We start from the raw sequence: 14,885 nt of genomic DNA, 5'->3' as shown, positions 1-14,885 counted from the left end.
AGGGAGAGGGAGAAGCTGACTCTCCCCACCCTGAGCAGGAAGCCAGACATGGGGCTCCATCCCAGGACCTGGGATCATGACCTGAGCCAAAGGCAGATGCTTCACCCACCGAGTCATCCAGGCACCCCAGGGTGATGATGCATTTGAGCATGGTTGTCAGTCAGGACCGTATGTCAATGGGTGGACTAGTGGCTCAGTAGGGGCTCATCTAAGAACATAAAATATTATAGGAGCACCTGGGTGACTCAGGTGGTTAAGTGTCCGACTCTTCACTTTGTCTCAGGTCCTGATCTAGGGTCATGACATCGAGCCCCACATCAGGCTTTGTGTTGGAATGTGACTATTTCAAGGAAACAGTGGGAATGTGGAACAGAGGGATTGTGACTATTTCAAGGAAACCCGCGGTGCCCCAGCTCTTCCAAGTCCTGGCTCAGGAAAGAGGCTTTGAATTTGCGTCCAAGAAATAGAAAATGCCTGTCAGAGGCTGCAGCTTTATTCACACCTCTCTTAAGACTCTCAAGACGGCCAGAGCCTGCAGTACAGTGGGCCATCACCGGGCTGATAGGGTTTAGGGTCGGGGGCATGAATCGAGCACTCTCAGTCCTGCCCACATGCAGGGCAGCACGGGGAGAAAGCCAGTGCGCCTCTTGCTCTGCGCAGGGCTGCCCGGGGACAGGGTCACGGCTGATGGTTGCACTTTTCAGAATCCACAGAAAGAGAGCTGATCAATAAGTTGTCAGAAGCGTCCTTCTCAGACTGCATATTTTTCTCTTCTCCAGCACATAAACTACTTCCTACTTTCTGGGGGGTTTAACTCTTCCACGTCACGAGTGGACCACCCGACTTGCACACAGTGGTTCACGTAAGAATTTACATAAAACCGGACAGGTCGCTATAGGTCGCTGGGTCAGTGTCCCTTAGAGAGCCTGATACCCGTGTGGAAGGAGCAGATCGGGGACTGCACCACTGACCGCTGATTTCGTTTTTGATTCTTTTAAGAGAGCTAATTGTAAAAGGAAGCAACATTGAAAGGAATAACCATTTTGAGACATCTTGCGTATGACATCTCGTGCTTAACCAGAATTGACGGTTTTCAAAGTAAAAGTTTAGAAAGTTCTGTACAAATGAGCAAAACCCAGCCTTTGCCGGAGGATGCCATAGGTCATCTCCAAATGACAGGGCCATAAAAAGCCTGTCATTTTCTTAGTACCTCCAATGTGCTAGGACCCACGAGGTGCTCCATGTCATTTTGTTTTTGTTTTTAAAGATTATGTTCTTTCACAAGAGACACAGGCAGAGAGAGAAGCAGGCTCCCCATGGGGAGCCCGATGCGGGACTTGACCCCAGGACCCCAGGATCATGTCCTGAGCCGAGGGCAGATGCTCAACCACTGAGCCACCCAGGTTTCCCTCATTTTGTTTATAAGAACATGGAAATCTGGCTTTATCCTCTATTGATTCGCTTGCCCTAGACCCCAGAGCCACCCTCTCTCTGTTCTTCCGGCTGCCCTGAGCTGCACATCACCACATTTAACCTGTTCTCTTTGTCGGGGATGCCAGGGCGCAGGGGCTCCACCGAATTGTGGACAACTGAGATATTTTAAGAGAGGCCCCCGTTCTAATCAGTGCCAGGGAGTCATGGGCTCATTTCCTTTCTGTGTATGACATTTAAGAAAATCTTGCAAGAACCTTCTAAGAGTCCTTATTATCCCAGCAGTACTTGGGACTTTTTTCTCCCCAGCGCACAAGGAGGCAATCTGACACATGCACCTGGCAGCGGGGGCTCCGTCCCCCTAACATCTCCCAACATAGGAGATGGTACCGGCTGAAGAGTCACCGCCTTACTTAAAATGAATAACTTTAAAACACTTATGGAGTATTCCAAAAGAAAAAAAAAAAGGTAAAATAAAAACCAAGAGTATAAAACAGGCAAACAGTGAAAAGAAAGTCTGTCCCCCACCTGCAGTTCCTGGTCCTGCGCTGCCCTCGAGGTTCCAAGGTGCCTAGCACCTCCGGGCTCCTTCCAGGGATGTCCTGACTACATAAGCACTTACCCAGGGAAGCAGAGCTGATGCACGGTCCCACATTTTGCTTCGTTCACCTGAGATTATTGCACATCTACACAAGAGCATTTGCCCTCTTCTCTCCCCTCGCTGCAAAGCGTGGAGGCACCTGGTTCTAGTAGTTCCCCGTTGAGGGACAGAAGGTGCTCTCTAGACTTTTGGTATTACTGTGTGGCAACAAGCAGCATGTCATACACATTTTCGATCCACTGCTTTATGAGAGGTAAGCACCGTGACCTCATAAATTACCTCCTACGTCCGGACTCGCCATTGTACACAAACTCCATCAATGCTTCTGCATCAATAATGACAGGCAACATTTATTGAGGGCGTATTGTGTGTTAGGTGCTGTGCTAAACACCTTACATGGATCAGTATTTTTTCATATTATCTCGATTTTAATTGCTATAACATTATCCTATAAAAATTGTCTATGTATAAATGTCTTATTATATACATATATGAACTTACTCTGAAAATAGCTATAATAATATTTGATGTGATTACCTCGTGATAGTATTACCTCGATTTTACAGGTGGGGCTAGATACCTTAGAAGTGATAGAGGTGGGATTTGAACCCGGGTACTCCGGCCCCACGGTCAGTAGCTGAACCACCACTCTGTTGCCTATTATCAAGAAAGCCATCTGAGTTTCTAAGGGCTTTGGTGAGCACAGTGTATGCCCAGGCTGAATGCCCAAGAGTGGCGTATACAGTGGAGCTCTTCAGTGAGCTGGGGGGACGTCCTAGCTGGAACAGTGACCACGGACTGAATGCCACCAGAACCCTCCAGAGGCGGTCCTGCAGCCTGAGTCCCTGTTCCCAGACGAGCAAGGTGTGCAGAAGTCAGTACCCTTGATGGGCCCTTATCAGATGTTTTGAGCACAACTCTTGTTTTATTTTTAGTAGAAACAAAGGTATTTTCTGGAAGCAGCAAGAAGCAACTGAGAGAAGCACGTGTGACTTTGTCTGCTCCCCCAGTGGAACACAAGCTGGTTAAAGATTTCCTTCTCGATGAGTATAGCTCTCCAAGCAACTGCTGTCAGTCTAGCAACTTCTCTGAGCCTTCAGAGAGTCAACAGCAAAGCCTCCTGAAATCCAGAATCCCTTTATCCGGGTTTCTTTGCCCCTTACAAGATTTATGCACACCTCCACAGGAAGACAGTGGTGTTCAGATAGAAAGAGAGTTCCCCAAAGGTAAGGAGCAAGGGAGGCAGGGTTGAGGTGATTCCTCCTTGATATTCTAACGGAAAATGGTATGATGCCTTCCTGAGCCCTGGTTCACACAAGCCCACCTCGTAAAGCTGTCCCTGCTCCGCTGTGGGAGTCGAGAGCAAGCAGGACCAGCAGGTTTCCATGGTGGGTGAGTTCTCCCTCCCAAGTGTGGAGAAGACAACCCTGTGTAGGCCAAGGGTTCCAGCCCTGCTGTGTGCAGGGTCCGTATTGACTAAGGCCAAGAGGAAGGTCACTCCCAGGTGCATGGTGGGCTCCCAGGCTTAGCTAAGGAAGATTTGAGATGCCGATGTGGCCGCTCTGAGGTCCACCAGGCTGCCCGTGGTCCTCTGTGACTGGCTAGCTAGGAACAGGGCTGAGAGGTGCAGGCCTCACAGTGCCCTCTAGGTAGGTCCTAATCCGACCCTCGCCCAGAGGAAAGGAACCAAGAATTCCAGCCGGGCCATCCCTTCTCTAAAGGCCAAGCAGCTGACCCCCTACTCCTACTGCAGTGAGCACTGATCTATAAAGGAATATAAAGGTAGAATAGAAAAGAGATCTGTGGTGCCCAGTTTTCAACGAGAGAATTTAGATCTCCTGTTGCTCTGAAGGTTTTCCCGAACTTAGCTCTGGATGAGGAGAGAAAGAAACCCACCAGGTTATATGGCGTTGGGATAGAAAGGTTAAAATGGCTATGGTAGTTGATTAAAACTGATTCCACTTGGGAGCTGAGTTAATCCCTTGCTCCTCTTCCATTAATACATGAAAGAAGCATTTATTAAATACCTACTGTATGCACACCTACCGCGTGCCACTCACTGTGCTCAGAGCTCCCTGCCCTCCAGGTGGTGTCAGCCCAGGGCTGGAGACACCAGGATCCTACCTGTGTGCTGAGCAGTCAGGAAGCTGCAGGTGGCCGCAGGGGCTCCAGGGAGGGGCTGGGCGAGACCTCCCCCTTGAGGAAATGATCCTAAGCAGGGGTTTGAAAGCCGATTGGATGCTTACAAATCAGACCTGAGGGTGAAGAGCATTGCAGACTGGGGGAAGGGCACACACACAGCAAAGAGTTGATGGAAAGGATGTGGTTGATTTGGGATCCAAAGGGCCAGAGTGCTGGGGACAGGGGAGGGGCTCAGTGGGAGTCTGAGGTCGTGCGGTCAAGTTGGAATGTCCTTAAAACCCACTCAGGAGGCTTGGACCAAAGGTAGGGCCAAGCCCTTGAAGGACAGAGATCGAATTAGATTTACTCTGAAAGAGATTGCCTACTGGATGGTGGGGGATCAGGGGGAAGAAAGAGAGAGGGTAGGGCTGGGGGCTGAGACCCCCAAGACTCCGAGGAGGAACACAGACTGGGGAGGAGAGGCCACAGTCGTGGAGAGTTTCACGATACTAGGGAGCACTGATGTGAGCACCGATGAAGGTGGGCGTGCCTGCACCAGCCTCGGGTTGCGGGGCCTCGTGGTGGGGTGCAGGTGGGAAAGGATCTAAGGCCCTGTGGCGTCCCTGTGGATGAGCTGAGCCAGGAGGAAGTTCACGGCAAGAAAGGGGAAGAGTGTGGGGGGAGGTGGTTAACTCCAGCAGCAGGGGACTTGGGGGATGGATATCGGGGCAGGTCGGTTGGGCTGAAAGCAGGGATCGCGGCAGGGGCGGGGGGGGGGGGGGGGGGGGGGGGGGGAGCGGGCAACAGGGAAATCCTCCAAAAAGAACAAGAGCAAATGCCTGAAGGAATGGAAGAGAATGCCTTGGGAGCCTCTAAGTTGGTGGTAGAGAGTGGAAGGCGAGAGTTGGAAGTGGGCCATCCCCCGTGAACGAGCTCCCCGGAGTCTGGTCTGCCTGCGGCACTTGGAGGCCTTCGGGAGCATGGGTGGGTTTTGCACAGAGAGAGGCCTGCGGGTTCCGGCCGGAGGGGGTCCAGGCAAGAGAGGTGGCTGTTCTGGAAGGGGCTTCAGGTCGGAGATTCAGGGGACTGTAGAGATGGAACCCGGGGCCAGGCGGGCCTCCCGAGGGCCACATCTCCTCTCCCGACAGAGCCAGAGGCTCCTGGGCTGCTCCCATGAGGGACGCGGGGTGGATGTGACATGGTGCCACCGCCCTCGAGCGACACAGGCATGTGAGGTTAACACGTCCTGTTATGACCCTGCCGCTGGGGGTGTGCAGTGTGTTCTGCTGTGAGAACACAGCTGCGGGTTGGAGCTGCTTTGGGAAGGGGGGGCGCTTCCGATGGATGTGGGCTCGGCCTGCAGGTCGGAGGTCACTGGGCATGGGAATCAAAGGGGCTTTGTGGTGATGGGAGGGCATGTGGATGAGGAGTAAGACGCTATTGAGTTGCAGGGCTGGGGAGGCTGTGTTGGGGGGACACGGGGACAGAAGGGACAGTGTGTCCCTGGTGGAGCCGTTGGTCAGTGAATACACATCAGTCCCTCCTTCCACGGGCCAGAGGCCACCCTGCCCGAAGTGCTATTGAATCGATGTGTCCCCTGACCTTTGCCACAAGGGAATGTCAGGATGGCCTCGGGAAGGGGCCAGATCCAGCATCGAGAGACAGATCGTTCCAATTACACATGTAAAGCCAGTGGTAGTCTCTGGCAAATGAAGGGGAGGGATAAATAATTGAACACCATTTTTCTGTCTTACATCATTAGCGTAGCAAACAGAAGATAAATTAATACACTGTCCCCAAACAACTGAGCTGCAATAATTGTACAGGACACACTTAATATGAGGCCCAGAATAGAAAAGTTTCTTTTCACTGTGAACAAAGACATTCTGAACCCTGGAAGCCGAGGGAATACCTCCACGGCGTAATTAGCCGGTCGCGAAGTCTGGCTACCCACAGACATTCCTGCCTGTGACCAGGGCAGTTGAGGGAGGAGGGGGAGCGGTGGGGGCTGTTGAGGCAGGATCTTGTCGACTTAACGAGGCCCATTAATAACCCACTGGTGTTTCTACTTTCCAAGTTGTCTTCTGTGTCTCGTGGCTCTGAGGAGCCAGGAGAAAATCTTGCTGCCCCTCTAAATGGGACTCTAAATCTTCTCTCCCAGGGGATTACAAGTGCTGTGACTTGGTTGTGAAAATAAAAGAATGCAGGAAGAGTGAGGAGCCTGAGCCAGCACCCCCCGAACCAGCTCCCCCCAAACCAGCGACCCCTGAGCCACCAGAGACCCCTGATCTGTCTGAAGACCATTCTGAGGGTCAGCGAACACCTGTAGGCTCCTTGACCCTGCAGGTAAGGCCCTCTGTGCACCCGGCTTGATCCCGACCAAAGGGACACCTTTACCCGGAGAGTCCGTGGGGCACGATGTCACTTCCACCTCTGAGACTGGAGGCTTGACTCCCCTTCATAATGGCTGTGTGACTCTGGGCAGGTCCCCTAGCCTTTCTGGGCCTCTGTCTCACCGTGTGAGTGATGGAGAAACGATGTCTACTCTGCTGGGCTGGAAGGAGGATCACATAATACCCCCAGTGACAATGATCACAGCAGGGACAGCACGTCTTGAGAACTTACGGGTGATGCAGGGCAGGTCGCTTCATAGGCATCAGAGCGTTCCATCCTCGCAGCCCCCCTCTGGGGCAGGGGTAGGGGTAGGGCCCCTATGATTTCATCCTCGTGTAAGGATATTAAGCTTTGGAAAGATGAAGGAGGTTGCCCTAAATCACATGGCCATGAGCTCAAGGATATGAAAGCTTTCATTTGGTGTCTGTTCCTGGTTGTAAAAGTAATATGTACACGTTTTTTAAAGTTCAAAATTATAGAGAGATAAGGATTAGAAGGGCAGACAACTCTGAGAAAGCCCCAGCCAGCAGCATGTTGTATAATGAGACACCCTGTCTAGGAAAGTACCTGATATGTCACACACCTCCCTGCAGATGTGGAGATGGTGCCATCGGCTGGTCCCTGCCCCCCGGGGTCCTCCGTGGGTCCATGGTGAGAGACTCCTGATGCCCCCGAAGCAGCCATGGGCCAGAGGGCTGTTTCCGGGGGCTGTCTGTGCAACCCCAGTGTGCCTGGGACCGAGGGATGGTGCCATGGAGACCAGCTGGCCAAGAGGACCCTCCTCCTGCCACAGCGCCTGAGCTGCACCCCCCACCCCCGCAACCTGGGCTCCCAAAGGGCTGGGAGAGGACTGGGGCGGAGGAACAAGCCCGCGATGGCAGCGCAGCCAGAGAGCCTCTGCCGAGCACCTGCTGTGCGGGGTGGGGGGCGCAGGGCAGTGGCCGCGAGGGATCCAGCGTGGGTGAGACATGGCCCAGCGGGGCCCTAAGTGCGTGTGAATCAGTTGTAGGAGGCGGACTGTGAGGTTCCACGATGCTCAGGCTGGAGCGGGAGACGGGCCGGAGCTTCCCGGGCGAGCTGGAGCTCTAGCTGGGGGTGTGGCGGGCTCCTACCCCAGGGCGGAGCACTGGCTGGAGGTTTCCACAGAATAGCGGGTGAAGACCATGGAAGGCAGTGTGGAAAAAACGGGGGCGGCCCTCAGATCCACCCAACTGCAAGGAGCCTCGGGTTGTGCATCTGTTGAATGGGGATAAACAGACCTGCCTTCCAAGGTCAACGTGGGGGTTCCCAGAGACACCTAGAGCTCAGAGCCCAGTGTCTGACACAGAGTGGAACGCATCCGTGGACCCAAGTATGTGGATTAGGGCAGGGGTGGAGCGGGGAGCGTGCTGAGGGGCAACGGGGCCACGCAGACATCCCTCCGTGAAGCTTGCAGGGCCAGTTTGCAGGGGCCCCTGGGGGGCTCAGCGGTTGAGCGCCTGCCTTTGGCCCAGGGGGTGATCCCGGGGTCCTGGGATTGAGTCCCACGTCGGGCTCCCCGCAGGGAGCCTACTTCTCCCTCTGCCTGTGTCTCTGTCTCTTTCTCGGTGTCTCTCATGAATAAATAGAATCTTAAAAAAAAAAAAAAAATAACCAGTTTGCAGAGGCAAAGATACTTTGCCAACTTTGCCGTCCTGGGAATAGACGTTCCCATTAGCCAGGATTACGGTTTCTCCTGAAAAGGCACGTATTTTGCCCTGGGTGGAGGATCTGAGTCTGTGTGTGAGGCTTCCAACCCCCAGCAGAAGCAAGTGACTCATAAACCCTTCCTTTCTTTCCCCACCCATGTGTCTTTGGAATATGCAATTCGGGGCACTTGGATTTTGGTCCTTTGGAGATTGAATGGGTGGCCAGGGAAGGAGGGGTGGGTGGCAGTGTGCCCTCTCGCTGTCGGTGACCACGGGGCCCTCGGTGCCGGCCGGGGCTGACCCGCAGGAACTGTGTCCTCATGACACGTCTCCTACAGTCTTGACATGAGGCAGCAGCAGAAAGTCGGGGTGTGCTCACGGCCGTGGCTGTTGGTCTCTGAACGTGGTCCTTTCGATCAGCTTCCTGACCAAATCAGAGGGGTGTGTTGTCTGTGTCACTTCTATTAAAAAGGTAAAATATCTTCGTGCTGTTTTTAGGAAGCACTGGAAACCCGTAAACCCCAGTTCATTTCTCGCTCCCAAGAGCGGCTGAAGAAGCTAGAACATATGGTACAGCAGAGAAAAGCCCAGCGGAAGGAGAACCTGGGGCAGAAGCAGACCCTCTTTCCCGTCCGCACCAACAAGAAGCAGTTCACGGTTCCCCACCCCCTTAGTGGTAAGCTACAGGTGGCTTGGGAGGGCAGGTGAGGCTGGGGGGTAGGGGGAGCCTGAGGGGCCGGGACCTTCACCCACAGTGATGGTGCAAATGCTACCCCTGACCTGCAGCGGCCTCGGGTTTGCCGCACGCGCCCCAACCCCAGTATCCTAAAGCCCAGCCCGTGCTGGGCACCCGTGTGGGGCACTGGGTTCAGCAGAACGCGCTTGGACACGAACGCACCTCCGGAGCTGGGCAGGAAGCCACACGCCTGCAGCCGCCAGGGTAGCAAGTTCACATTCTTGGCTCCCAACAGACATTTGCAAGAGATCCCCTCTGCCCTTTATAGATTGCAAAACAGATCTCCGGGCGCGAGGTCAATTCCAGCTTGTCTACATCAACATTCGTCATCTGGAAACCCCTTTCCTGCTGTGAGCTCCGAGAGTGGATGCCCAGCTTTCCAATCACGGTGGGGCTGGTGTCGTGCTGACCCCAGGGAGGGGCGGCACGCATAGGCTCGCTAGACAGGGAGTTCTCAGGAATCTTCTCTGGGCCAGGCACCTTGCTGGGAGCCGCGGATGGCGCAGGGAGCCAGACGGGCCTTGGTCCTTTCTTCTCGGACCTTATAAACAGACTATTAAAGCAGCAAGAATAATAAGAAGAGATGAGAGCAAAACTGGGGACCTACGGAAGGCCTGCCAACTCAAATCTGAAAATCTGGAGGCCTGGGGAAACCTCCTTTTTATTCCTTTGGACAGAGGAACAAGAGCTTTCTTCGTAGCAAAACGTGCTGGCCCCCAGGAGGTGAAATCATGGGTATAAATCTAATAAAAGTCCTCTAGGGAAATAAGCATATTCAATAAAATGCAGCTTAGCAAACATTACAAACAGCGTAGGGGAGCCTGGGTGACAGAGGCCAAGGGGTGTGATGCCAGGATGCCCTCTGACCTCTGTGGCCCGTGGGCAGGCCGTCTCCTTCGTCCACCCACGACGCTGCAGGTCCTAAGACCCCGGGCAAGGGTCATCCTTCTCGTGGCAGAGGATTTTGCTGTTCCTTCCCAGTGACGTTTTCCAGCATGCTTTTTCAAAAAATTAAAAAAAAAAACCAAAAACAAAATGAACATGCAAAGACTTTCCCTCTTTGACAATGTGTCTCACCAGTGTTTTCAAGCTGCCTGGCTGGATTTGGGTGTGTTCTCCTGGGGACTAAACTCTCTGCTGGCTCGACAAAGAGCAATCTGGGTTCAGGAGCAGACTTCTCAGGTTACCACGAGGGACCAACCGTCAGCCGCAAGTGGGAGCCCCCTGCGCCCTTGGATGTCTGCGCTTGTCCTGGGAAGGGCTGCCAGGGTGCTCGTGATGGGTGAGCCACTTGGCCTCGACATTTCTGAAGATCTTGCTTGTTAGAAAATGACAACAAACACGAATCAGCGCCGCCGTTGACCTCGGCAGATTCATGTGCAAAAAATGGCATCTGATTAGCTTCCTTTTTAGTCGGGAAGTTTAGTTTTAGCTTTACTTTGTGCAGGAAGAAATGGGGACCCAGAGACACCAGGAGTGTCTTCCGTGTGGGGCCGTTCGTCAGCAGCGGCACAGGGTTCCTCGTCCCCTGGGCCAGCTGCCTTCCAGCTGTGGGTGCCAGATGCTCTAAGATGACCATCGTCGTCTCCACTATTGGAGAGATGCCCGTTGGTCCCTCCTCGGGCTGCTTTAACAAGTGACCACAGGCCGGGTGGCTAAAGTAGTAGAAATGTGTTGTCTCAGAGTCCGGGGGCCAAAAGTGCAAAATCAGGGGGTCTAAATGGCTGGTTTTCTTCTGGATGCTCAGAGGGAGCATTCACGCTAGGCCTGCGTCCTAGCTTCTGGTGGTTTCTGGCAATCCTTGGTGTTCCTTGGCTTACAGATGCATCACTGCGTTCTCTGCCTCATTCTTTACGTGGCCACCTGCCCTTGTCTGTGTGTCTTTGTATTCGAATTTCCTCATCTTAGGAGGACACCAGTCTCTGATCGGGGTCCACCCTCATCCACTATCACCCATTCTAACTTACACGCGTCTGCCAGGACCCTGTTTCCAAGTTTATTCACAAAAACAGGTTGAGTGGGGGGGTGAGGACCTGAACATGTCTTTTGGGGGAGATGGTATTCTCAGCACTACATTGTCCAACTGTGGCATTCCTCCCTCAACGGATCTGCTTACAAGTTCATGTTAAATGAAATCTTTAAACAAAATTCACTTTATTTTTTTAAAAGGATTTTATTTATTAGAGGCACAGAGAGAGAGGCAGGGACACAGGCAGAGAACAAGCAGACTCCCTTTGAGGAGCCCTATGTGGGACTCGATCCCGGATCCCAGGATCGTGCCCTGAGCCAAAGGCAGACCCTCAATCGCTGAACCACCCAGGCGTCCCCAAAATTCACTTTAAATGAATATCTTGAAATGGTCTATATTAAAGGGCGATCGGACCCAGTCAATGGTTTTAATAACCAGTCAATAGTTTAAGTACCTTTTCGTCCCCCCAGCTCGGAAGTAGCCACAGCCACTAGGACGCTGTGGGCAGGACTTTGGGGCAGGGGTTTTATGGCCACTGCCCGTCCCTGCCGTATTTATGTGTCGATGAGAGCTTTATGCTCCTGTTTGTTTGTGTTAGGTCAGTGAAATCAGACAACTTTGGAAACCGGAGCCTCGTGCGAGCTGGGGCAAGGGAGAGGGAGTGTTTAGGGCCCCATTAAACAAGTCTACGGTACACATCTTGTCTTCAGCCTGTCTGCTGGCAAGATGATAAAAGCGAAATGCAGATGTTTTCCTTACATGCTAAATTAGTTAATAAATCATATGCGTGAACGAGCTGTGGCTACAGTGTCAAGACGTCGACTGGAAGGAAGGAAGGAAGGCAGGCAGGCAGGCAGGCAGGCGGGCTTTCCGAGCTGGGCTAGCTGCCTCCCGTCGCCGGGGTTTGCACAGCAGTCTGGTGTCGGGGACGCACCTGAGAGGCTCAGGTGGGCGCTCTGGTGGCTGACAGGTGCCTGGCCGGCCGGGGGCTGCCGGGACGGCGGGCATCTAAGTGGCGGGCCTGCTGACAGCGAGGGCCAGGGCGCCGGCTCTGCTTCCTGTTGACCCATGAATGCCGAGCAGTTTTCAGGGTTCAGGGCCGGGCCGCACGTGTGCATGCACGCGGACAGGTGGACAGGTGTGGGACAGGTAATCGAGCTCCCTGCTGGTAGATGGGGACGTTCATGAGCAGCTGAGACTCCGGGGAGACCAGGAAGCGAGTAGCCTTATGAAGGCCTGTCTCCACCTGCCTGTCTCTACTACTCGCCAGCTGTGGGTTGAATCAGAGTCAGCACACGCGTACGTTCTTTTCCTGGCCCGGAGCCCCCCGGGCCCACCGTGGTGTGGCTGTGGCAGTGACACGGGACTTTGCTCCTCTGTCACTTCGCGAACCTTTCTTGAGAACTCAACCGTGTGCCAGGTACAGCCCCTGGTCTCACGGACCTCCCCAGCTCGTGGGGGAGGAAACACAGGGAGAAGCGCCACTTGGGGCTGGTGGGCAACTTCGGATGGGGAGACCTCCAAAGCGTGCTGGGCTGGGGCCGCGTTGGCTCATCGAGGCGCAGAGCAGGTGCAGCGGGATGGGGGTGCGTGAGGTGTTGGGTCGGCTCGGATGGAACTGCGGAGTGGGGGTGTGGGCCGACGGGGTGGCAGACGGGCCACAGAGGAGCCCAGGAGGGCTCACGGGGATCATGAATGCTGCTTCCAAGTTGAACCTTATTCCGAGGTCAAGAGCTGAGGCCAGGGCAGGACGGGATGGGCAGGCCTTGGGCAGGGCAGCGGGATCCAGGACGGTGACAGATGGGACAGCTTTTGAGGTGATGGAATCAATGTAAGGTAGTGACTGCTGAGTCGTGGGGGAGAGAAGGTGAGAGCCAGGGAAGCAGGAGGAGGAAGGAGGAGACCATGGACCTGCAGTCTCAGGGCCATCCCCCGCCTTCCCTGCCATCACTACCTGGCTCCCAGGGGCCTGGGGGTTGGTCCCTAACTTGGAATGTTTCAGAATTAGTCATCGCTTCTGCCTAATAGGATGAGTGAGGGGCGGGATGAACAGAGAGCGTCAGGTGTAGGCAGCGCCTCTGTAGCCTGTAGGTGCTCCATCAGCGGCGCCCTCACCACCGCCTGCTGACCAGGGTGTGGCTCCGGCCTGTTCCCGCTGCAGCCCCGCAGCCTGGGAGTCCAGCCCAGAGCCCCCCCTGGATTTCATCCCGACCCCATGACCTGGGCCCCTCCTCGCCTGACTCTGCCCACCCCCCAACACTTCCCAGTTGGTGTCCTTAGCTGTCTGTCCTTGCATCAGAGTCCCGGAAGCACCTAAGAGAAGCCTTGTCTGTCTCTCCTTGTCTCTGCCATATAAAATGTTGCCTCACCTCACTGGCCCCGCCTAAGTCCAGCATCTTCCTTAACCTCTTACTCCCAAGGCCCTTCCTTCTGGTTCCCGTAATGCCTGACCTGCATGGTCATGGGAGCCCCGCCGTGCTCTCACGCAGTCCCGGCTGCTTCTGTCTCTCTGCTCTCTGCCTATCGGGATCCTCCTGGTGACCCACTCACACTGTCCCCCTAACCTGCAAATGCCTAGAAAACCCATGAGGCATGTCCCCTCCTTCCATGAAGCTCTCCCTGATATTCCCATCCCGTCCCCTGCCCTACCCCATCCTGCCTTGTGAGGGCTCATGGCTCTTGTATGTCTCTGGATCCCCAACCTTCTTACCTTCTCCACCCTGGCTTATGGTCAGGTGGGGATGCTAGTAAAGCTCCCCCTAGACGGTAAGCGCCGACGGGCACACCCCGCACTGAGTCACTCTGGGCTGCTCTGCTGCACGTAGCAAAACAGACTGAATTCATCTGAATTGCATTATCCACACTTCCCAAGGTGATCCAAGTCAGAGCCATTCAGATCACGGACCAGTAGAGGAACGGAATTCTCTGGAAGGCACCGCAGAATTCCTCCTCCAGCAGATCTGCCTTCACTGATGATCTTGGCCAGAGCAAAGTATTAAAATGAATTTGCATTCCCAGAGCGTCGAGCTGGAGAAATGACCCAGCAGATATGAGATGGCAGGGAAGTCATCGCAGTCATAAAAATGTGCTGTTCATCATGCAGCTAAGCTGAGCCCCGGCCGCATGGTCCACGGCTGGTCCGCCTGGTCTGATCTCGCGAATGTTCTCCCATAAAACATCTGAATAAATATTTGGGGGGGGAGTAGTTCTCCCAATATTACTCACAAAGGAATTTTTAAATGTGCTTATCAGATAAAAGTCATTGTTACTTCATCAGTTCTGCAAAGAAAACAAGCAGCTCGGTTTAGCTAAGAGACTGTTTCCCTGATTCAAAGATCTTTCCAAGTGCGCTATTATGGTGTCCTTCACAGGCCGATGATAAAGGTGTTGTGTTTCTTTTTAAGAAACGTGGGAGAAAAAGACCAATTTACGTCTGTCGGTTAGAAGGACAGTGCTGTTTCCAATGAAAATAGTTCAAGGTGGAAACAGGAATTACAGAGCGGTAAGGAAAAAAAAAAATCACTTTATGGGAGATTCCTTTTCCCAATTGTCTGGATTTTATTTTCCAAATGATTTTCCTTTTATCTCACGATGCAGTTTAGTAGTAAACCTTGCAGTGACACTGAGTATATAAATCTACTTGGCAATGGGAAGGAAAGTTTATTCATCATCTGTAAATCACCATATTTTGTGGTTCCCTAAAAAATGCTGGCAAACCCTGGAATTGGAGCAAACAATGACTCTCATATCAACAGTTAATCTTTCAGACTTTCACTAACTGTTGCTGTTTTACAGTGAAGTGTGTGATTTGAGCCATTGTTAAAGTCCCTTTAAATGAGTAATTTAAACTTGCCGTTGAACACACACACTTTTAAGGGAAATGTGGGGAAAGTAGAGCAGATTTTCTTTTTAAGATAGATTAATTGCTATGCTGTAGGTATAAACACTAACTTTGAAAACTGATGA

General features: G+C 53.3%; 1 protein-coding gene across 13 annotated transcripts in view; it reads left to right on the top strand.

The window, feature by feature from the left end:
- C28H10orf90 (chromosome 28 C10orf90 homolog) overlaps positions 1 to 14,885 on the top strand; it is a 206,234-nt gene that overhangs the window by 179,993 nt on the left and 11,356 nt on the right. For 10 of the 13 annotated variants that reach the window (XM_038579094.1, XM_038579098.1, XM_038579091.1 and 7 more), the window contains 3 exons: positions 2,968 to 3,258; positions 6,315 to 6,499; positions 8,713 to 8,890. In XM_038579094.1, coding sequence (XP_038435022.1) covers positions 2,968 to 3,258; positions 6,315 to 6,499; positions 8,713 to 8,890 — 654 coding nt within the window. The remainder of the gene's footprint in view (positions 1 to 2,967; positions 3,259 to 6,314; positions 6,500 to 8,712; positions 8,891 to 14,885) is intronic. The other 3 variants (XM_038579103.1, XM_038579097.1, XM_038579092.1) reach the window with 2 other exon arrangements.

Source organism: Canis lupus, chromosome 28 (assembly GCF_011100685.1).
Source record: "Canis lupus familiaris isolate Mischka breed German Shepherd chromosome 28, alternate assembly UU_Cfam_GSD_1.0, whole genome shotgun sequence".
NCBI classification, from domain to species: domain Eukaryota; kingdom Metazoa; phylum Chordata; class Mammalia; order Carnivora; family Canidae; genus Canis; species Canis lupus.
Note: the sequence above shows the minus strand (reverse complement) of the source record. Positions and strands in the feature narration are given on the sequence as shown.